This window comes from Lagenorhynchus albirostris, chromosome 2 (assembly GCF_949774975.1).
Source record: "Lagenorhynchus albirostris chromosome 2, mLagAlb1.1, whole genome shotgun sequence".
NCBI classification, from domain to species: domain Eukaryota; kingdom Metazoa; phylum Chordata; class Mammalia; order Artiodactyla; family Delphinidae; genus Lagenorhynchus; species Lagenorhynchus albirostris.
In genome coordinates this window covers 108,159,031-108,184,166 of record NC_083096.1, presented here as the reverse complement: position 1 = coordinate 108,184,166, position 25,136 = coordinate 108,159,031, and the positions used below count along the sequence as shown (strand labels likewise).

Sequence of the window (25,136 nt, the reverse complement as noted above, 5' to 3'; positions counted from 1 at the left end):
TGAATGCTTGAGTCAGAGATTCTCAAAAAAACTAAACAAAATATTTCTTTATTGAAGGTAGGAATTTGAACCATATTATAATAGCACTAGCTTATTTAAGTAACCTATGAGAATCAAAATAGGTTGTTGCATTCACACTATCTCCTCCCTAATTTTGGACCTTATCTCACTAGAACTACTGTAATAATCTTCTTATTTGTAATCTTGTCTTCTAATCAAATGTTTCCCTTTTTAGTTCTAGGATGATGCTTACCTGTCAGGAAAGTTGCCTAGTATAGCAGAAAAAAGATAAGTTCACTGGTTAGGACATGCATCTCTGGATTCAGAGCCCAGCTCTGCTACTTATTAGTTGATTAACTTCAGTAAATTTCTTGATTTTCTATCTCATCTTTCTCAACTATCAATGGGGATATAATAGCACCAATCTCATAGGGCTTTTGTGAGAATTGTGATATTTGTAAAGCTCTTAGCATAATACCTACTAGATCATAAATGCTCAAAAAATATTAACCAGTTAGCCATTGCTATAGTTTTAAAGAGAATTACCATGTCCATGAATTTTATGGCTCATTTTTATTTTTAAGTTACCATCAAGTGAAAGTGTTGTTTCTTGCTTCTGTCTTTAGCAAATTGTGGGACCAACCTCTAGTATATGGAAGAATTTCTACACTCAAATCAATCTGAGAAGATGAAAGAGTAAAATAAAATGAACTTCATCTTCATATGTAGAAGGGTCCTATAGATACTAACATTTTTCTCACACAGGTGAAGGAGGACCATAAATAACATACATCTTTTTTCCCCATCATCATTAAAGGTTTTCTAGCCCAAATCCTTTCTGCTCCTATTACAACCACACTAGTTCAAGATCTAGGACCTAAATCAGTATTACATGCAGGCTGGATCAACTAAGGATAGAATGAGAAACTGTTTAAGAGCTTAATGCAAGCAAAGGTTGCATTACTGTCCTTTTGATGTTTAACGTCAAAATGTGCTAAGTGCCTTTTAGTTTGGTTCTAGAAAAGACTTATTCTTATCTAAAAAGCTGTTAAGTTTACTTTTACCCAAGAATTATGTAACTAATTCCATTTTTCTATTTGCCTTTGCTGCCATGAAGTTTGGACTCAAGTTAATGTTAATTACAATACAGCTGACCCTTGAACAACACAGGTTTGAACTGCATAAATCCACTTATACACAGATTTTTTTTTCAATAGTAAATATCATGGTACTATACAATCCAGAGTTGGTTCTACACTTATGTAGAACCTTGGATAAGGAGGGACTCCATGTACAGAGGGACCTCAGATACAGAAGACCAACAATAAGTTATACATGGATTTTCAACTGTACAGAGAGTTGGCACCACTAACCCTGCATTATTCTAGGGTCAACTACCATATGAACCTAGGTGACTAAACTATTTGCTTCTCCCACTCCATGTTACATTGATATATGAATATTTCTACTTACATATTATTGCATAGGAGACTTTAAATATGAATTAACTCAAATTCTTGTTGGAAGCAGATAAAATAATTTTCTCCTAAACAGACGAAAACTGCTATTTCTTTTTATCATTGCATGAAATGAGCTGCACATTTAGGCCCAGTACAGGGAAGGTGATTTCCAAATCTTAGAATATAGAACATTATAAAGGGTTTTATATAAGAATGGAGCTTGGGAGCCTGACAAATATAGCTCTCTGGCAACAGCAGAACAAGAACCTCTGGTCACCATGGCCTCTGCTTCTCTCACGACAAATGAGGAAATAACAATCACTGTTTTGTTATAAAATTGAAAGTTTCTAGCTTTATAAAATTTGGTATATTTAAAAGACTTTTCAAGTTTGGTGGCATATCACTTCATTATAATAAAACCTTAAAATATTTAAAACTGTTAAGAATGGCTGTAATTTATATAATTTCTGTCAAAATAAATTATGCTCTTAAATTTACTATGACTAACACTAGAATTTGGGGGAAGAAAGATGTTATACATAAAACATTATCATGCTTCTAACTTTAGATTTGTGTGGCATGTCAGAATTACATATAACAGCTTCAGGTAATATAAAGGCCATTGCTTTTTGGAGACAGAACTATTTGGAATCTAGCTGTCTGACTTCAGGCAAGTTATTTAATATTTTCTAAGTCTTCATGACCTTAAAAATGGAGCAAACAATGCTTTTTTCCAAAAGAGTGTCTGAAAGTGCTTGGCATGTAGTAGACCTTCAATAAATATTACGTTCCTTCTTAACTTCATTTCAGTATACTCTAAAATGACAAGTATCCCTCAATAGCATCAATATTCCAGAAATCATATTTTTTAAGTAAAAAGGAAACTAAAATTTTACTAAAAGGAACACAAGGAACATATATTATTTCATGTACCTGTGTTTTAAATTACATACCAGAAGAAGATGACAGCAAATTCTATGCTTAATAGAACATCTAGAACAAATGACTCCAAACCATGTAACAACAGTCATATTTAAGGTTAAGAACCTAATCATCAAGATGATTGTAGATGACTGACACTGTGGAAATCCATTTTTCCATAAATGAAATGCTGATATGGCTTTGACACCAATCTTTTCTTCATAATTCTGATATAATTTCACTCTTAAGTTTCTGTATGTTTGAATAATAAAAACCTTTACAAACCTAGCAAAGACACATCAGCAATGATGAAGTATCCCCCATCAGGAACTATGGGTTTTAGGCCAACACTTTCAAGTAAATGTACCATGCGATTTCTTTTCACTTCTAACTCTTTTGGCAAAGAATTAAAGTAGCATTCTGGGTCATCCATGCGCTTGATGTCAATCCAAAGAGCTTGAGCCAAAGCTTCCTGTATATTAAGATTGAAAAATGTGGAAAGGAAATATGGTAATGTTATTTACTGCAGAATTTATTGGTATAATAAATAAAGATTGTTGGCAAAAAGTCATTCAGGGAATTACAGTTGAATTCCTGTGAACCTATGTGAATTTCTACAGATTAATGGAGGAATCAGTTACATGGAAATGATTAAATCTAATGTGAAGAGCTGAGAGTGAACCATGAATATCCAAACTGAAACAGAGGTACAGTTGTCCCTTCGTATTCACGGGGGATTGGTTCCAGGATTCCTGCAGATACCAAAATCCATGGATGCTCAAGTATCCATAATACACTCAGCTCTCTGTATCCCTGGGTTCTGCATCTGTGAATTTTAACCAACTGTGGATCCATAGCCTTTGGTTGAATCCATGGATATAGAACCCATGGATAGGGAGGGCTGACTGTAGTGTATAAAGATGGCTTACTTGGCAATGAAAAGACATCGTTGTTTTCTATTGAGGTTAGCTTTAGAGTTACTTGCTAGATCTAAGTCTGAAAGATGACCAGAGAAATGATGAACCAGCCAGCATTTCCCCATCACCTTGCAGGACGAGGTAGCGTAAATGAAAGTTGACCCACTGTGTCATTCCTCGTAAGTGTGCACATCCCTGCTCTAATCATTCACATCCCAGGAAGGAGGTCTAAGTCTCACAGGGGTTAGAAATGAGTTTCTGGGGCATGTGGAGTTACTTCTCTACCATTCTTCAGGAAAGTCAGAAGAGAAAGGGCCAAACAAAAAAGCCTGTGTTGTTTAGATCAGGCAGGTGTCTTAGAAGGCAACAGGTCAGGAACAGATAAAGAAGTCCAAATCAGGGCATGCATAGAAAACAAGGATGTGTACAAGCAGGAGGGCAGAAATTTGGTAGGTGAACTTAGAAATACCGGTTCTCAGAGCAAACAAGGAGATCCAAACAAATAATCAAGAACCCGGGACAGTTAAGAGACAGAGGGGCAGAACAAAATTGCCAAATTTTAAGGAAATTGATCAGAACCAAGAGACAGCAAGAACTAAAGGATAAATGCATTTACTCAGTCAATATATGTTGAGTATCTATGTTAAACTTGGCATTGTGATAAATACTGGGAATACAATGATAAACAAGATAAACATGGTCCTTGCCTTTATGGAGATTCCAATTAGTGTGTATTGGCAGGGACATGTGAGAGGAATGAGAAAGAAAACAAACAGATGAACAGGTCAGGATATGATTTGTTCTGCTGGAAGAACTGCTAAGTCTGGTGTGGTTGAAGGGTAGCAAGAGAGATAGCACGGCAAGAGAAGACACTGAGATGGAGAAGGGCAAAATCACAGAGAAGACTGCATGTCAACAACATTCACCTGGAAAACAGCAATAATAATAACTCCCCAGAACTAAAAAAAAATCTTGGATAAATAAGGATCAGTTGCTTCAGCCTCAGAATCTGTGGTTCACCATTGGAATCTATGGTTCCAGTTTCCAAACATGGCTGTCTGAGGGCATGGGAAAGAAACAAGCACTTAGCTGAAATGGAGAATAAGATAGTTCAGAAAAACATGTTCTAGGTTCTTAGATGAATCTTTCTTTTCCTCAGTAACTTATTATTCCCTATAGTAAGAGATATTGCCTAGAAAATTCAAAGCCCAGGAGACATAAACATCTGTCCTCACTGTAAAATTATACTGGACTCCTCTCGTCTCACACCCCACATGTGATCCACTGGCCAATACTGTCAGCTCTACCTTCAAAGTATATGCAGAACCCAATCACTACCTACCACTCCTACCATCCCCATATGGGTTCAGTCCATTGCTGTCTCTCTCCTGGATCATTTCAATAGTCTGCTAACTCAACAAAGCGGCTAGAGTCCCTTTGATAACACAAGTTAGATCATGTCACTCCTGTGCTCAAAACTCTCCAGTGGCTTCCTATCTCACCCAGGCTTTACGGTGACAAACATATCCCTACTCGATCTGGCTCCCAGCTACCTCTCTCATTTATTCCCTCCTATTCTTCTCCCTTGATCATCCCGTCCCAGCCTTTGTGCTTTTCACTGGTAGAAACTGCCTGCCCTAGGGTCTTGTACTGGTTTTCTCAGTCTGTAAGGCTCTTCTCTAGTTAATCATGTGACTACTTAACCTCCTTCAGTTCTCAGCTCAAATGTCACCTTCTCAGTGAGGCTTTCAAAGACTACTCCTTTTAACATTGTGTATTTTCCCCATTAGCACTTTATATTCTTCTTCATCTGTATTTTATTTTTCTCCATTTCTTCTATCAACATCCGACATATTATGTTATTAGGACATTTACTTGTTTCTGATCTGCACTCTCCCACAAGGCTGTCAGCTCCAGAAGGGCAGGAATTTTTGACTGCTGTATCTCTAATGCTCAGTAAATATTTACTGAATAGGTGAATGGGTCTATTTTGAGAGGATGAAATATGTTTAAAATATAATAAAACCGATGTCCGACTAGGCTTTATCATCATATATCACTTCAGAGAGTCACTGGAAAAAGAATTTTAAATTAGGATTTTTTTTCTCCTTTGGTAGGTATTTTTGATGGGAGGAAAAAAGTTTATTGTAGCCAACATATTTTACTGTTTTGACCTTTTAACTGCCTTCCAAAAAAATAAATTTTTTCTCAGTGTTCTGATTATTCACAAAGTAATAGTACACAGATCCCTGTTTTACAGATATTAAAAAAATAGAAAATATAAAAAGTCTTGCAACCCACCCCTGACCCTATCTACTAATTTCATCTATTCCCCCCTTACCCCTACAAATAGCCACGTTTACTAGTTTCTTACTGATTCTTCCAGAGATCCTTTAAGAAAATAGAAGCAAATCGTTTCCCCCCTTTCTTATACAGAATATAGCATAAATATATACTGCTCTGTATCTTGTTTTTTTTACTTTATAATATATCCTGGAAATCTTTCCATGTCAGTAATTATAGAGCTTCCTCATTCGTTTTTTTTTTCTTTCTTTCTTTCCCTTTCCTTTCTTTTCTTTTCACTTTTAAACAGCCATGGTGATACAGTAATGGTCCCCAAAGATGTCCATGTCTTAAAATCCAGAATCTGTAAATATGTCACCTTGCATGGTAAAATTAACTTTGCAAATGTGATTTAAGTTAAGATCTTAAGATGGAGAGGTTATCTTGGATTATCTGTGGGCCTAATGTAATCACAAGCATCCTTATAAGGGAAAGAAGGTGGCAAGAGAGTTAGTGTCACAGAGGGACTTGTATTGACAGAGGCAGAGGTTGCAGTGATGTAGCCACAAGCCAAGCAATGTGAGCAGCCCCAAGAAGCTGCAAAAGACAAGGAGCAGATTCTCCCTTAAAGCCTCTAGAGGGAATGCAGCAAGGCCAACACCTTGCTTTTAGCCCCATAAGACCCTTTTGGACTTCTGACCTCCAGAACTGTAAGATAAAAAATTTGTGTTGTTTTAAGCCACTAAGTTTGTGGTAATTCGGCACCAAGAAATAGGAAACTAATAACAGTCATATAACATTTAAACGTTTAGACAGACCACAGTTTATTTAACCAATTGTCTATAGATGGACTATCCCCTATCTTCCTCAATGAATGGTCATATACATAGAGCTTAAGTGTGCAGATAATAGCTAAAAGGTAAATTCCCAGAGGATACATTGCTGCTTCACAGAGCACATATATCTCTAATTTTGCTTGGGGCTGTCACTGTCCTCCAGAGAGTCTGCAGTACTTTGTAATCCCACCAGCAATGTATGAGTGTTTAAAGTTAAAACATCATGTATTAAAAACAAAACTATTCTTGATAGCAATGAGTTTGTGTTTGCTCCTAAATTTCCAAAGTATACTAGAAGCCCTGCTCAAAAAGGACATGAAGGGAGGAATGAAGCCAATTCAAGTACACAACATAAAACTAACACCTCCACCCAAAGACCATGCATCAGCCCCAAATTACTATAAGGCCTACCTGTAAAGGAGTCGCACAAGTATAAACGGTATTTTGTTGAACTGTCTGTAAATGTTTTATCAAATGTTTAGGACCAATGGACCAGCCAAGCTGGAAAAGAAAATTAGATTTGAAAAATGAATCTAATTGTAAGTACCAAATTTGATAGAGTAGGTAAGCTTAATGTAATTATTAGATATATGCATTTCTAGAATGCTCACACTATGAAAGTAGTGTAGTCTTAGTAGTTAGAAACATTTCAACCCTGATCATTTTGTGGAATAGTTTCCAACTGGAGTCACTAAATTCTGCCTTCAGAAGGTAAACAGTGCCTGCAATCATTATTATCTTCCCCCCTCTTTGATTTGCTACTTCTAATATTCTGGAGGTCTAATAACCAGTAAAAAGCTTGTTTGACTTTGGGCTTCCCTGGTGGCGCAGTGGTTGAGGGTCCGCCTGCCGATGCAGGGGACGCGGGTTCGTGCCCCGGTCCGGGAAGATCCCACATGCCACAGAACGGCTGGGCCCGTGAGCCATGGCCACTGGGCCTGCGCGTCCGGAGCCTGTGCTCCGCAATGGGAGAGGCCACGACAGTGAGAGGCCCACATACCACAAAAAAAAAAAAAAAACTTGTTTGACTTCAATATAGGTAAAAGTAACTCTGAATGAGGGCCATAAGGGAGTCTTCCATAATTTGGTTCTCCAGCCCTCATTTTTGATACTGTCTGCTTCTTAGCCAAGTTTAGAAGAGGTGAAGTTGGAAGATAACCAAGTTTCAATTGGATCAATTGTGATTGTACTACATAGTGCAGTGGTTAAATGTGTGGATTCTGAACCTAGACTTCCTGTCCTGGCTTGAATTCGAATTCATTAGCAAGGTAACCTTAGGCAAGTTACTTAGCTTCTCTGTACTTTAGTTTTATTGTCTGTAAATGGGAATAATAAATTATACCCACCTCATAATGTGGTTATGAGAATGAAAGGAATCAGTATGTGGAAAGCTCTTAGAACCTGACACATACTAAGTGCCAAAATGTTATCTATTACTTTTTCTCGTTTTATATTAATATACAGTAATCTGAACATTCTTTGCAAAGAAAAGAGTACCATTAGTTGGTTACTTATAAAATTTAAAAATTACCTAATTTTTCTTACTTTTAAAGGAATGATTAAGTCTCAAAAAGGATAAAGGCCAATATGAAAACTGAATGAGTAAATAAGCAGATCAGTAAGTATAAAACCCTGGGTAAACTGAATATCTATGCATTTAAAACACAAAAAACTCTACAAGAAGTAAAATACCGGCCTGTTTTCAAACAGTTAAATTCTTCTTCATCTTACCTTCCAGCCAGTGACACTGAAAGTCTTTCCAGCACTTCCTATCGTTATTGTTCTCTCCCACATACCTGGAAAAGTGGCTGAACAGAAAAAAGAAAAAAAAAAAAAAAAAGGTTAGATAATTGCTTTATAGTCAGTCTACACTCAGTATAATCTAAAAACATAAATGCCTTATAGTCAGTATAGTTATTTCAATAGGTTTTTTTAGAGATAATTTAACTTTAACCCAAACACAGTTGAAAATGTTACCATGCTTGAAAACATTTAAGTGGCAAAATTATCTCCCAGGGCAGGAATGGCAGAGGTGCCAGCAGGCAGCGCTCCAGGCCGGTTCAGTGCTGTGGTCACAGGAGCAACAGCACTCAGTGCTCAGCGTTAGCAGTAACTGGGTGCCCAGCATAATCATTCTGTGGCACAGTTTTGCTTGTGGTTCTGGCTAGTGTTTAGCTCACCTCTACTCTGCCCATTTTCTGAGTCTATTTCTACAGGATTCCTAGGGCAATGGTTCTTAAAATACAGTCCCCACACAGCAATAGCAGTATCACTGGGGAACTTGTAAGAAAGGCAAATTCTTGGATCCTCAGAAACTCTGGGGAAGGGCCAACAACCTGCATGCATGTGTGTGAGTGTGTGTATGTGTTTTATAAATAACTTACTGAGATATAAATCCCATGACATATAGTTCACTCGTTTAAATGTACCATATCCACAAAGTTAAGCAACAATTACTACAATCAATTTTAGAACATTTTTTTTCACCCCAAAAGAAGCCCTATACCTATTAGGTATCAACCACTAATATTCCCATGGCCAGTAATTTTAGCACTTATGCCTGAATGGAGCTTGTCTAACACATGTATTTTCTCTGTAATGCATAACACAGCTTTCCTGCTCTTAGAAGCATTAGACAGCACTTCAGCACTATATTTGGGGGCCATTTAAAATAGCAAAATCACTGTGAAAAGAACACTTGCTTATAGAACAAGCTGTAATAAGAAGGCAGAGTGTTGCCTTGTTGACCTTAACTGGAAACATCCATGTCAGGCAACTCAAATTTTTCACCCCTCTGGACATGTCTGCAGATGAAGCACTCTAGTGATCTGGGGGTTACAAATGTATTTTAGTGAGTAGATGAATTCACAAATACAGATTCCATGAAAATGGCAAATGACTATATAAAAATTTTCAAGTTGATTGATACCTTTAGTAAAATCATTCATTCACTTATTCATACACTCATCAAACATGATCAGGTGCCAGGTACTAAGCTAGGTCTAGAGGAAACAATGACAAGAAAGATGCAGTTCCTATCTTCAAGGAGCTTAATGTCTAGTGGGGGTTGGAGACAAGAAGAACAATTATATTACAGTGTGATAAGTGCTATAATAGCAACAGGCATGGAATATTCTGCAAGGATAGGAGATGGTGTTAGGGGTAGTTCTCTGCAGTCAGTAATGCTTGAGGTGAGACTTGGATGACCACATAGGGCTTTGCTAGGTAGAGAAGGGGAAAAAAAGGTGTTTTGGACAAAGGGGATGCAGGTATCAAAGTCATGGAGGTATAAAATACAAGAGTTGGTGAATTCCGTTGGACATCAGTAAATTATTCCTCTGTTAATCTGAGAATGCTACCTACAAAACTGTTTTTTGGATTCCTCAAGTAATTTAGTTGTGAAATTCTTCACGTGCAATTCCACAAGTTTTTCACCTTTTTTTTTTAGAGGTACAATAGATGCTCTTACATTGTTCTAAGAGTGTTGGTATGCACAAAGGGAAAATAAATACCCATTTCTGGGGGGCTAAGTTACTGTCTTCTTGAAGTAATCTTCTCATAAGCAAGTTAAGTGCCTACTAAAATGTAAGATAGCTAAAGAAAGTTCCAAAATGGATACATATGCAATTTTAGCCTATCACGAAATACCTGTCAACATTTGTAAAGGCAGGAAAACAATATAAATCAGAGAAGTTACCACTGTATTCTCTGTGAAGTATAAGAAAACCCAAAAAGACAAATGAAGAAAATATTTAGAGGGTCCATTTGAAGAAGGAATATTCTAACATTTGATGTAAATAACCATATCCTTTCAAGTTTTGAGACATTTCTAGTCTTCTGTTTAGTCTTCTAAAATATTCCAAAGGACACGACAGATGTCGCACTTTCCTACTTGATCACAGAAAAATCCAAACTATGTATAATGCAGATTATCACTTCCTTTAAAATAATAATATATATCCAAAATCAGGAAGGCCTATTAGTAAAAACAATATTTAGAAATAAATTCTTTGAAAATAAAAATTACCCAAACTAATATAATACTAATATGTTTTAACAATAAGTTATACATGAAGGAAATAAAAACTATGCACACATCAAATGTAGGTTTCATTCACAAAATATCAAATCTGACTATAGCATAAATTTAAAAGGAGAGCTAAGTAATTTCTTGATGGCTATTTTGACCATATAAAAGAGGATGTCTTTTTTCAAGGAGTAAGCTGATCAGCTAAATAATTTACAAGGAATTTTATACTAATTTTCCAAATATCAATAGATTAGTATATAAATATCAGTGTATTAGTATAATCTCTTCCAGAAGAGAGGTTTCATTTGTCGACTGTAATGTCATTTTACTGAAACCTGCAGAAATCATTTGAGTCAAGAATCTGATTCAGTAAGAACAAGTTCTACTATTTCAATAAAAAGGGCCCTAAGTAATTTAAAACATCTGAATGTCCATGTCCTCTCCATCTCAGAGATCTGGGGAGCTACAGAAGTTAATGTAAACACATAAGCAGAGCAGATGACCACAGCACTGCATGTGAATATAGTAACCTAAAGAAATAAAAAAAATCTTTGCAGGTCTGATGATTTTAAGAAAACGTATCCAGTTCCAGTATTGGTAAGTTTAGCTTGCAGTTATACCTGAAAGGCAGCTGGTCTTTGTACTTCTCATTTATGATCCTTAAATCAGCCACAGCAGCTATAACAGTTATTCACAGGTGACTTAGGCTTCATTAGAAGTCAGATAAAGATGAGAGATATGATGAAGAGTGAAAACTACACCAGGAAAACTGCCTCTGTGACAACATGAAGATGATGCTAATTTCATGATGTATGGCCAGCAAGCCTTACTGTATTATATTAAAGAGCTACTATTGCACTCTGTAAATTGATGGAAGAGCCATTTAGCATCTTTCATGTAACAAAGGCCACTGTATTTAATAGAATAAGTTTTCACACATTTGTACTCTCTAAATAATGAAATAGTGAATTCATTTTTTTCTTGTTTGAACTTTATGAGTTGTTAAAACAACTAAAAAATCTGAGTTGAAAATATATATCTTTAGGAAATAACATCATCATTTACACTTTTACCATGAAGGGCTTATAATATAAGGTTTAAACAATAAATTTCAAGATCATTTACAGTAATATTTTGGAAAGAATATTGCTAAACTGAGTTAACTAAATTTTTTAAAGCTTTGAGTCATTGCATAGGCATGAACATTTGTAAAACATGTAAAATGTTAAGTATAAAATTGTACTTATTCATTAGATAGATACCTCTTCCTCTCTCTGCTTAATCTAAAAAAATTACCAAAACATTAATTGTCCATGTTGGTCTGATTTTCAACTGGGAAGAAGTTAGTGACCTGAGACAGAGATCATCAACAAGATGTGAGAAGGTGAGCTGTGATGCAATTTTGACAAATAACAAAAGTCTGCTGCGCTAAGGCACCATATCTTGCAAATCTCTGACCCTCTTCTCTGTTTATACATTCTTCCTTAGAAGATTCATTCTCTTCCATGGGTTCCACTATCAACAACATTTTGATGACTGCCAAAAATAAATCCCTTCACAATTTGATCCTGACGATCAGGCCTATAATTCTACTTGTTTCTAGACATCTCCTCCTCTATGTCTCAAAGACACTGAAACTTAGCAAGACTAGAGTATGAGAAGCAGGAATTTCCTTTGCTCATTTTTCCCCATAGATCTGTTCCTCCTCCCACATCTCCGTCCCTGGGTAAGGGCCTCATCACTGCCTACTGGTCCAGGCTAGAGATCTCAGAATCACACTTGCTTGCTTTCCCACCTTCAAAGGCTATATTCTGTGCCCTATAGTTTTTACTTCTAAGCAGCCCTCATGTATCATCTCCACCGCCAGGGCATCTGACTTAAGATCCTCACCTGTAGCTGGTTCTTACCTTTATAAAACAAATCCAATATGGAACTAATTACCCTGCCTCGTCACTACCTGTTGCAGTAGTTCTCAAAGTATGCTCACTGGTACCCTGATGATCAAATTAATTATTGACTTTTTAAATAGAACTTAAAAAAATCAATATTAAGTTTTCCACAAAATTTTCTTAAGCCACAAAATTTTAAGCACTTAAGGTAAGTGCTACCACTTATCTGATAGTGAATGCTACCAACAGTGAAACAAATGAGCATTAGAAAATGAACATTAATGGCAAAAATCAGAAAAACTCAGATGTATTTGTTTCAATAGCACTTTGTTACAGGTAAATACACACAGACTTGTAGTTTTTACACTGACTTCTAATTATTGAATTTCTGTTAAGAAAATTGCCTCTAGTTTCATGATGAAATAAGTATGTATTGTCACTATTTCATGATGTGAACATCATGACTTTAAGATGCTCTATCACTAAAGTAAGTTTCAGAACCACTGACCCCCTCAATGAAGTTTAAACTCTTTATCCTCATATATAAAGTCCTTCAGAATCACCCTACTTTTCCACTTTCATCTGTGCCAGTTACTGCAACACACCCTTCTACCACTTAAGTATATCTTGATCTTTCATGCCTCCTTGCCTCAGTGCATAAAACTTTATCTGATAGGAATTTTCTTTCTATTTCTCTGCCTAACTAAGTCCCGTCTTTTGCCCACTCCTTTGTTGATCACCTGAAGCAGATGCTTTCTCCTCTGTGTCTCTACAACAATTTGTAATTTGCCGTGGATAATTATGATATGTGCAAAAACTATTTATATATAAGTGCACTAATTTTAAAATTTATTGGTTCCTGCCAGTGATTTTAGTTATCCTTCCCTCACCCTTTTCATACTTCCTATTCATTTTATTCAACAATTACTTTCTGACTGTCTACCATGCACAAGACACTTTCTGGGAACTAAGGAGTCAGAAGAGACCAAAACATTTAAAAATTCCTACCTTCTTGCAGGTTCGAAGTAAAATATATAGATGCTGATATTTGTTATAGAGGAAAAAACAAAAACAGAACGGAAAAAGGACAAAGCAAATGCTGGAAGGAGAGGTGTAACTATCTTAAATGTTGTGGTCATCAAATTTGACATCTGGGGCTTCCCTGGTAGTGCAGTGGTTGAGAGTGCCTGCCGATGCAGGGGACACGGGTTCGTGCCCCGGTCCAGGAAGATCCCACATACCGCAGAGCGGCTGGGCCCGTGAACCATGGCCGCTGAGCCTGCGTGTCGGAGCCTGTACTCCGCAACAGGAGAGGCCCAACAGTGAGAGGCCCGCGTACCGAAAAAAAAAAAAAAAAAAAAAATTGACATCTGAACAAAGACCCCAGAGAGGTGACAGACTGAGCCATTTGGATATCTGGCAAAAAGTGTTTCCAGGTATAGGTAGGGCAAGTGCAAAGACCCAAAGGTTGCAGCCCAGTTTATAACCCTATAGTTGATATAAGTTTGGATTACCTCAGAAGACACTGTGGCTTTTGTGAGATGGCCCAGTAGTAATGGTGAAATTCCAGGCAAGGGCCACACAGCAATACCTTACTGTCATGACAATTTTTTCCTGTTGACCTGGCATTTTGGCAACCTGCTCAGCAGGGACAGACCAGTTCAGGAACAATTAAGTCCCCTAAGTCTTATATGCCAAGTAATAGCTAGATTCTTGAAAAAAGCTAAAAATAAAGGCAAAAGTACTACTTCTCTGGTTTCATAGTTTTATAGTGTGATCCAAAATCTCGTCTCCTAAGTTTGTACTGCTTGTCCTTCAATCTGCTCCTAAATTCACTCAAGCATCATTCATTCAAGGCCCATTTTTAAGCACTCACAGACATTTACCCATTACAAAGACTATTTTAAAGCTCTTCTGGGATCCTTTCCAATCAGATGTTCCACACATGCCCAAACACATTTAGATTTGTGATTCTATGTAATAACTGGTACCTATTTTAAAATGCTTATTTCCAGTATACACAAGCCATTCATAAACCTCATCACTGATGCAGAGTGTGTCATATTTGATGCAAAGGTCAGCAATTACTTGGAGTTCCTCTTTGGTATACACCTACACATATGAAAGGAAACAAAGGAGCAGAGCCAATTATTCAACATGTGAGAAAATGATGGACCAGAAGACTGTATAAAGATATCAAAGACTCACCTTGCCAAGGGGGTTATGCGGAGTATTTAGTATTATAGCTTTGGTTTTGGAATTAAATTTGCTTGCCAGTTCTTGAGGATCTAATGTCCAGTCAGAACTAGACCATTTTTTCCCATCAACAAGTTTCTAAGCATGAAGAATGAAGATGTGATTTAATTCAGTTAATTTATGTTTGCTGTCCTACAAAAAAGTAACCTAACAAGGAAAAAAAAGTAGAGAACTGCATGGCAAAGGTAACTGAATAGATGACAAACAAAGAAAAGAAACAGAAATAACTAAGCTTTACTCTGCCTTAAGAGCCCAACAGGATGTGAGTTCCATGCTCATACCTGTTAATTGGAAACATGAACTCTGTCAACATTAACGGCTGTGAAAGTGCCTATATTCCTTCAAAGGAGCCAGCTCTAACTATGGTTAACACATCTGATACTATAAGACTAATAGAAGATTCTGTAATTCACCTTGTATCACTTATTTTGATGAAAATTTTAAAAAGACAATGGATCTATACTGTATTCCTAAAGATAAAAGCAGAATTAAAAAAAAATTACTTCATTCAGAATTCAATAAGCATTTATTGAGCACCCAGCATATACCCTACACTGTTAGTCACTGGGGACCAGAGCTATAAAAGTGAGTCAGAAATGGTTTCTGACCTGGTGGTGCTCAGTCAGTAGGGGAGACACATAACCACAAAAAATAGTACTACACACAATGTAGACGCTGATACAACAGACAGACGTGCAAACACAAGATAAAGTAATAAAAGATCCCCCTTTAAAGTTGTTACCTTCAGTCATAGTAGAGATATACAGTAAATCCCAAAATGTAATCAAAGTAGGAACTTTACTGGCAACAAAGTCATGGTATTTACAAAACTTCTTAAAACATGTGAATCATAGGGGCAAACTTACAGATCTCAGGGGAATAAAAACAGGTATTGCTCCAGCCATTCTCACCATGGGCTCATAGCAGTCATAGAAAGGCACTATCACTATGACCTGGAATAAAACCAAATAACACAACATATTAATCATTAATCCATTTAACAAATATTGTGTACATACTATGTGCAAGGCACTATACTACATGCTGAGATGCAGCAGTGTAGAAAGCAGGCTTTGTCTTCTCATATCTGAGTGAAAAAGACCTTGGGGATAAACTTGTCGGGATCCTTAATTGGAGCCCTTGATCTCTTAGGGAGATCTGTGGATAGGCTTGCAGTGGGACCCTTGGAATTGTATGTAAAATTTTTTACATGCATAGGTATATTTTTCTGGGGAAAGGGGTCATAGCTCTCATCACATTCTCAAAGGGATGTTCCAGCCAAAAACATTGAGTTTAAATTTCAAATTAGAAAATAAATGATCAGTGGCAGAGCAAGACCATAAGGAAAGAGAGCACTGCAACTGATGCTCTCCGCTGTGGAGTACTAATTTATAAGTATTATCCTGAGAGTAAAGACGTTTGTCGTTTCTCAAAAGCATCCCTAAACAAAAAGCGTATGCAGGTAGACAGGATGCTACTGCTAATGTCTGATAACCACAGTTTCCCTCCAGATGACTTATATCTGGATCCTTTTTTCCTAGCCCCTTGAGATATACTTCCTGTTCCTTTTCTCCTACAGGCTCTCTCTCAATCACTCATGGCCTGGCTTTCAGGTCAGTGGGCCAGACTAACCTGTCCAGTTGGTATTCCTTCTGCAGTATGCCAGCCTGGACCTAGCATCCCTAACTTTTTGCTTTTCTATAAGGAGGGTTTGAACACATAATTTATATCCATTGTACACATTTGATTTTTCTATCTTTTTTAAACTTAGAAGTATTTCACAAAAATTTTAATATTTAGTTTTAGCACTTATTATTTTAAAGGCTATTTGAGAGTCTATTGAATTCTAGAAAAATTTTGTTATAGTTTTCTTGTATAAATAACAGTGCAATGTTCACTTGTGACTATGCACAGTATCTTTTTAAAATCATTTGCTGAATAAATTCACATGATTGCTACTGCTAGACTAAAGGGTATAAACATGTTTTATGGTACTTTATATATATAGTCAAACTGCTTGTGAAAAATCTGGCAACAACTTATAATTTTACAAGTCTACACTAAACTGCCGCATTTAAGTTTGTGTTGGTTAAATTCATGGTACCTAATTATCACCCTAAATTTGCACTTTTTACTGCTTGTACTTCTTTTTCAAGGCCTTTCTCATTGGAGTCATAGGAGGCCCTTATATTCTAAAGCCCCTTTGTTTGTACTAGTCATCCAACTCACACTGAGTAGTTCCTATACAATGTGCTGTGTGTTGGGTACTGTGGAGGACAAAGAAATGAGCCAGGAATGAATCTTTTCCTCAAGTTCTTAATTAGACTATGAAATTCTTGGGGACTAAGATGACCCATCTTTGTAGCCCTGGTGAGAAACAGTGCCTGGTACGAAGTGAGAGCTCAATGAAGGAAAGTAAATTGGGAAGGCAGCGAGGTGGAGCTGAAGAATATACTTAACATGCTTCCCTGAAATTTCCTTATTTTTACAATGGAAATAATTCCCCTCTCTTTTTGAAGAATATTTACTGAGCACTCACTATTTCAGGTGCTAGCTCTATAGCGATAAACTAGTTTTCCTGGAACTTACAGTCTCCTGCAAGACATTTATAATAAATAAGAAAACAAGGAAGTAAATCAGCTAATTTCACATAGTAATAAATACTATAAGGAAAATAAGAGGTCAGTATGATGGAAAGTGGTGTGTGTGGTTTCAAAATATTAGATAAGATGATCAGGGAAGAAAGAATAGAGGAAAGAAGGCCAAGGGCTGAGCCCTAGGACACACCAATAAAGTGCAGAGTAGGAAGAAGCAACAAAGGAGTAACAACACCAAAGTCTCAGATAAAACTTTCAACTACTTTATAGGAATAAAGGAGATTACGTATATGAAAGTATGACTGTACTTCCTTACCATGTCTCCTTAAGTAGCTTACTGTTTGGCTGTAGTAGAGTGAATTGAGATGTAAAAGGATAATGTAACACAAAGTAACAGGTATCTTTCATAAAGAAGGTACACATAAAGTGCGGGGAGAATTCAAAGAAAGGAATTAACAATACAGATCATGGCAAATATTCATTCTTCACACCCAGCTTAACCAACACCTCTCTAGAGCTTTCCAGACCTATATTAGCAGAGTTGATCACTTCTTCCTCTTGTCACCATGGTAACTTATACATTCCCCACGACCGCCTATAGCATTGCATTCCTCCTCATCTGTTTACAAGTCTATCTCCTCTACTAAACAGGGAACCCCTTCCACGCAGAAACCGTCTTTTAAAAATCTCTCCCACAATGTCTAGCGTATCCTCAATAAATTCTGAATAAATGAAACAGGTGAGGAAATACTGAAGCAGGGGTATTGGAATGATAATGGGGAATTAGGGGCAGAGCTGACTGAGGTCAGTGCCAAAGTGGGTTTTATATCACGTCACTAAATAAAGAAATCACTCAGCCTTCTTGTTATACATCCCTCACACAGTGCTGTTAACAATACAGGGTACAAAAAGACAGGGACCAAATACTTGTTGATTGAGTTCAGATTAAAGGTTATTTTAGCAGTGAAAACTAAGATTCATTTTCCCGCATCACTGCTAGCCCCTTTTACCTTCTCTTATCTAAATAGGCTGTAAATATAAGAATAAATGACATGCAACAAAATGGATGAATCTCACAGACAAAATGATCAATGAGAGAAGCCAGACTCAAGAGTACATACTGTATGATTCTATTATATCAAGTTAAAGAGCTGGCAAAATGAACCTATGGTGACAGAACACAGAAGAGCGGTTACCTCTGGAAGAATATAGACTACGGAGGGGCAAAAGGGAACCTTCTGGGTTGCTGGAAATGTACTATATCTTCATCTGGTTTGTGGTTACATGGAGACATACATACACATATACATGTAAACATTTACTAAGCTGTACTTAACATTTGTGAACTTGACTGCACATAAATTATACTTCAAAAATGATTCAAATAAAAAAGAGTATAAAATAAGTAAAAATAAAAGCAGGACAAATGATAGTGATTAATATAGGCAACATGATAATGTTAATGTACTTACTTCATCTCCCTCATCAATTAATCCTTGAATGGCATTAAAAAGAGATCCGTATGCTCCTACTGTCACGAGGATTTCTTTATTTGGATTTATTTGATTTTGATAAAACTTTTCATATAGGCAGGACAGAGCTTTCACAAGTGATGGATGACCCTGTTGAGTAAAAGGAAGAACAAAACCTTAAATTTAATTATGGAACCTACTTCTTTGAGATAGTTTGGCTCTAAAATGTAAGAATTTTTAACACCTGGATTTTATAATTTTCCAATTTGTATTTTTAAATGGCAATAAATTAAAATATCTTTTTTCCTATTTTCAGAGGGTTCCTGCATGAATGGTCATGAAGACTTGTGGTAATTGTTTTTTAATAGAATCTATGAAATCTCTGGATATCCTAGGCATTCCACCACAGAAAGATGGAGGTTGTGCTGAGGTAGAAAGAAAGAAAGTAACTAGTTGGAAATAGAGAATATTAAGTAAGAAGCCAGTGCTGAGGCTGCGTAAGTTTGAAAGGGAGAGAAAATATGTCTAAAGTGAATATTCTCCTTCCCTGCTTGTCGTAGGACCTCATCCTGGAACAACGGTAAACGAAGGGCCAAGACAGGACTGTGGAGAAGCTGGAAGTAGGGGACAGCTCATCCTAGGAGATAAAGGTAAGGGTGAGTGTTCCTCTGGTTATCAAGTTGGGACAGTTGGTTCCAGAAAGCCAGTTACGGAGAAGTGGTAGAAGTACATTCACGCACAATACAATATAAAATACAAGCTCACACCCCACATAGTCCTCATATACTTACAAAGCCCCGTGTGTACTGATTCAGACTATCAATTGCTGCAATCTTTGATAATTCTTCCTTTACATATACAGGAGGGGATATATCTGGAAGGCCTTGGCCAAGATTCACAACAGAGGGGTCTGCAGCCAACTTGGTAAATTCAATCCTAAGGTAAAAAATACTAATATTAGTAAGTACTAAAATTACAAAGTTAGCTGCTTATACCTCATAGTCTTTAGAAACTGAAAAATAAGACTTAGTTTAGTCTTACAGATCAAACAAAATTAATGAGTTCACGACAAAAATTTTACCGTCTACAAAATGACTTTACCCGGAAAAGTTATGGCTGAACTGATGAACTTAATGTTTCTTACAAATCTCAGTTCCATGATGCCCATATTTTAATCACATAAATATTTTTCTCAACCATCTGCTGCTAGGTTCTCTTATCAACCATTAGAAAGGAGGGCTAATAGGAAAAGTTGATGGATTAGAAGGTAAGTTCCACAAGGGCGTCCACCCAATCTGTCATTTTCTCTGTCCATTTCCAGTGCCTAGCTCAGGACCTGGCACATTTGCTAAGTGAATAAATCAGTGTATGAATCATTATTTCCTTCCATTTCCACTGAATGGATGAATTAAAATAAGTGGTTTTATTTATAGACTATAGATAAAGCTAAAAATTCCCAAATAAGGATATAAACATGTGGAGGAAAAAAACTTCACCCAATGATTATTGTTTATTCTAATGTACTCACCACACATTGCTATCAAGGCCTTCAATTCGTTTTGCATTTTTGAATTTCAAAGACATTTTCTGAAAGATATAAATATTGAAAGGTTTTAAAATTTCTTTAATCAAAACAAAAATGCCAGAAAATCATGGGTAACTCTTGCTTTTCCCTATTGGCACCATGGAAAAAGCAGTACTGTAGAGATAAATTCTAGATGCCAATACAAAGTTCCAAAGAGGAATTCATCTCCCACCTACTGCTCTAAGGAGTGTTTTTCCTTATGAACCTTAGATGTTTATCTTCTCACCTAAGAACAAAAATATCACCCTAGCCTAAAAAATAAATCAATTTAAAGGCCTGAACTATACTGAAGAGAACAATAATGATACTAAAAAAAGTCAGTTTAAAGAAATATCTTGAGGGGACTTCCCTGGTGGTGCAGTGGATAAGACTCCGCACTCCCAATGCAGGGGGCCCAAGTTTGATCCCTGGTCAGGGAAGTAGATCCCACATGCATGCTGCAACTAAAAATCCCGCATACCGCAGCTAAGACTTCGCATGCCACAACTAAGGAGCCAGCGAGCTGCAACTAAGGAGGCTGTGAGCCGCAACTAAGACCCGGTGCAACAAAACATATAAATAAATAAATAAATACTTGAGTTATGCTGTGAAGATCATTTTAGGCCAGGTGTACTAACAGTTTCACAATTAAGTTCCTTGTATGGCATACAGGAAGCACCAAAACAAATGGTTTTAAAACTACTTAATAAGGAGTTCTAAATAATAATAATAGTAGGTAACATTATTGGGTACTAAGTATGTACGAGGCACTGTTCTAAGTGTCTTAAATAATTAACTCATTTAATATTTACAACAACTCTATGTAGTGGTTCTATTATGAGCCATAATTTACACATGAGGAAAGTGAGGTACACAGAGGATAAGATCATGTAACTTTACATCTGCCCAATTCACGAAACCTAGTAGCATTTAAACCCAAACAGATTCAACTCAGGATGTGAACCCAGGTAGTGTGACTTCAGAACACATATTCAGTACTGGTTCCGCATACTGTCTTTTACTTAACAAGACCTTTGATTACTAGAATGCTGTCTCTTAAAAAAGTATATTAGAGGGCTTCCCTGGTGGCGAAGTGGTTGAGAGTCCGCCTGACGATGCAGGGGACACAGGTTCGTGCCCCGGTCTGGGAAGATCCCACATGCCATGGAGCGGCTAGGCCCGTGAGCCATGGCCGCTGAGCCTGCGCGTCCGGAGCCTGTGCTCCGCAACGGGAGAGGCCACAACAGTGAGAGGCCCGCGTACCGCAAAAAAATATATATATATATACATATTAGACATTTAGGTCAGGTCTACTCACATCAAGCAAGTTAGGGCTGGGGTATAAAAATATTAAAAGCTAAAATTATGGAAGAGCATGTAATTTTTTAGTCCTTTAGGGTCTAAAATTAAGTTTATATTATCTCTCAAAAGCACTGAATTAGTTTTGAGTTCATTGTTGCCAAGCTGCTGGAAATTAAAAAAAAAAAAGGATTGGCAGCATTTTTGCAAAGATTTTCCTAATAGAATATTAAAGTAATTTTAATTCCATCTGGGAGGGAGATAATGATAATGGTTATTAAACAGACCATTGTTCTCATCTATTCCCAATAATGGAACCAAGAAAAATATCTTTTTACTCTCATATTTTTAATCTTTGAAACTCCAGTGAAGTAAATCACACGCAAATTCTCCAGAGGTTAATGTGTCTTCCAGAACAACCTAATGATTAAATGCCCACCTGAACATGATGCTGTTATAGAGACTACAATTATAAAACTAAAACTCTGAGAAAGATAGAAAAGGTATTCTAACAGTTGTTCTTTGTCATCTCTAAAACATGTTTAAAGTTAATGATTCATTTAATCTATGACTACAAACACAAAGTAGAAATTCATATATAAAAGTGAGCATAGTCTACAGTAGATAATTTAGACAAAGTCCAATTTCACCTAAAATATTTGGATAATTGTAGTCAAAATGCATTTTTCAGATTTAATTTTCTTTAACATTTGTATCTAGATGAGCCTCTTCTCCCACGACTCTCTGTGCCTCTGTTCCTTCCCACTGTATACCTCAACCATTCTGACCTGTTAAATATGCTACGGTCTTCTCTCACAAGCTCCGTATGTGATCCTTCCCTTACCCAAAAGGTCTTTCTACACCAATGTTTCTCAGCCTTTTCTTTTTGTCACCACCGTGCACCCCCCTCCCCCAACCATGGAGACTTTTTAGACATTTTTTCTAATCATGTCTCCCCCGCTCCCTCATTAAATATTAAGGAATAAGATTTTGTCGGATAGAATTGAGCTTTGGATGATCACAAAACATTGTAATAACCAAGATTTATTTCACCTGCCAAGCACCAGTTTCTCCCTCTTGGGGGCAATAATGCCCCTGTTAAGAATGCATTTCTGCATTCGATCTAAGCCCTGCTCTCCACAACCTCGTCCCTTCACTTGGCTAACTCCTATTCCACCTGCCACCTTCAGTTCTCAAGTTAGACTTCATTTCCTCCAGAGAGCCTTCTCTGATTCCTCAAGTCATGGTTAGATGCTCCTCCTATGTGTTCCTATGACATGAAGCATTCCCAGCATTTACTACATAACATTGTCTTTTTTTCTGTTTATTTGTCTGTATTCTTCCTTAGACTATAAGCTCTATGAGGACTATTTCTAGGTTGTTCACTGTTCACTGACTGTGTATTAATCAGATTTCTCCAGAGAAACTGAACCAATAGGATGTGTGTGTATATATATATATAGCGATTTATTTCTAGGAATTGGCTCATGAGATTTGTGGGAGCTAGCAAGTTCAAAATCTGCAGAGCTCCAGCAGGCTGGAGACCCAAGGAAGAGCTCATGTTGCAGCTCGAGTCTGAAGGCAGTGTGGAGGCAGAATTCCCTCTTCCTGGGGGAACCTCAGTCTTTTTTTTCTCTTACAGCCTTTAGCTGACTGAATCAAGGCCAAATTACATTATGGAGGGTAATTTGCTTTACTTAAAGTCTACTGATTGAAACGTTATCTTACCTGAAAAATATCTTCACAGAACAATCTAGACTGGTGTTTGACCAAATTTCTGGGTAGTGTGGCCTAGGCAAGTTGACAGATAAAATTAACCATCAGAGTGTCCAACACACAGTGCTATGCCTAGCACATAGCAAGCTTTTAATAAATATCTGATGAATGAATGAAAAAAACCCACACATTAGGAGTGAACTTATGGTGTCAGCTACCTTAAGTTAATGCTTCAGTAACACATGACCCCAAAGTCTTGGTTGCTTAAAATCATAAGGGGTTATTTCCTTCTTGTGCTACATATTCACTGAAAGTTAGCTGTTGCTCTGTTCCATGTCACTCTAACTCTTGAGACACAGGCTGATGAAATAGTCTATCTGGAATATGGCTAGTTTCATGGCAGAAGGAAAAACTTCTTAACAAGTTTCTGCTTAGATGCAGACACATCACTTCTACTCACATTTTATTGGCCAAAGCAATTTCATGGCTAAGCCTGACACCAACATGGCAGAAATGAAGTCTGGAGTTATAATGAGATACGTAGTTATTATGGGCTGAATTGTGCTCCCCCCCCCCATTCTTACATTGAAGTTTTAACATCCAGTACTTCAGAATGTGATGTTATTTGGTAATAGGTTCATTGCAGATGTAATTAGTTAAGTTGAGGTCATTAGGGTGGGCCCTAATCCAATGTGAATGGTGTTCATATAAAAAGGGGAAATTTGGAGATAGACTGGCATACAGGGAGAATGCCATATGAAGATGAAGGCCGAAATCAGGGTGATGCTTCTAGAAGTCAAGAAACACCAAAGTTTGTCAGCTAATCACCAGAAGCTGGGAGACAAACATGGGACAGATTCCTCCTCACAGCCATCAGAAGGAACCAATCCTGCCAACACCTTGATCCTGGACTTCCAGCCTCCTAAACTCTGTGGTAATACATTTTTGTTGTTGAAACCACTCAGTTTGTGCTACTTTGTTAAGGCAGCCCAAGGAAACGAAGATAGCAGTGAAATGTATAAGACATGCTACAATGCCCAAAGACATCAAGATTCAGCAGTAGGTGCAAATGCTCACTATCTAAGAACTATTGTCCAGAGTAGATCCGGTATTAGGAAAAGAAAATAAACCTAAAATCCTATGGGGAATTAAACATGAGGCCCAAGTGTTCAATGGAACATCTATAGGGCCTGTATAATTTCTGGGCAGCTAACTCCATGAGGTGGCTTCTGTTCCCAGGTAGATTAATACCTGGCATACATATACTGAACTGCTATGTTATAAATGCAAAACTGCTAGGGTACTAATAAGCAGCATCTTTTGTTGTTAATGTGAAGCTGAAAAAATGCAGTTCTACAGAATCACCATTAAGTTCCACTCTTGGCAGAGATAAGAAAAAGCTTATTGTTATTGTCTTTAAAATGTTTACTGTACCTGTCAGAATAGCTATCATCAGGAACCTTTGTGCACTATTGGTGGGATTATAAATTGCTGCAGCCACTATGTAAAATAGTATGGAGGTTCTTTAAAAGAATTAAAAATAGAACCACCATATGATCCAGTAATTTCACCTCTGAGTATTTACCCGAAGAAAACAAAGACGCTAATTTGAAAAGATATATACACTCCAATGTTCACTGCCTCATTATTTACAAACAGCCAAGATAAGTGCCCATGGATAGACAAATGGATAAAGAAGATGTGGTGTGTGTGTGTGTGTGTGTGTGTGTGTATATATATATGTATATATTAAACATGGTGTGTGTATATATATATATACACACACACACATACACATACACACATAGAATATACTCAGCCATAAAAAAATAAATAAAATCTTACCATTTTTAACAACATGGATGGATCTAGAGGGCCTTATGCTAAATGAAATAA

General features: G+C 37.0%; 1 protein-coding gene across 9 annotated transcripts in view; it reads right to left on the bottom strand.

The window, feature by feature from the left end:
- The window catches only part of KYAT3 (kynurenine aminotransferase 3), a 53,951-nt gene that overhangs the window by 10,264 nt on the left and 18,551 nt on the right, over positions 1 to 25,136 (bottom strand). For all 9 annotated transcript variants that reach the window (XM_060142491.1, XM_060142493.1, XM_060142496.1 and 6 more), the window contains 9 exons: positions 20,190 to 20,248; positions 19,453 to 19,597; positions 18,662 to 18,811; positions 15,459 to 15,545; positions 14,545 to 14,670; positions 14,328 to 14,448; positions 8,149 to 8,225; positions 6,829 to 6,918; positions 2,667 to 2,853 (listed from right to left, as the gene is read on the bottom strand). In XM_060142491.1, the coding sequence (XP_059998474.1) occupies positions 2,667 to 2,853; positions 6,829 to 6,918; positions 8,149 to 8,225; positions 14,328 to 14,448; positions 14,545 to 14,670; positions 15,459 to 15,545; positions 18,662 to 18,811; positions 19,453 to 19,597; positions 20,190 to 20,248 (1,042 nt within the window). The remainder of the gene's footprint in view (positions 1 to 2,666; positions 2,854 to 6,828; positions 6,919 to 8,148; positions 8,226 to 14,327; positions 14,449 to 14,544; positions 14,671 to 15,458; positions 15,546 to 18,661; positions 18,812 to 19,452; positions 19,598 to 20,189; positions 20,249 to 25,136) is intronic.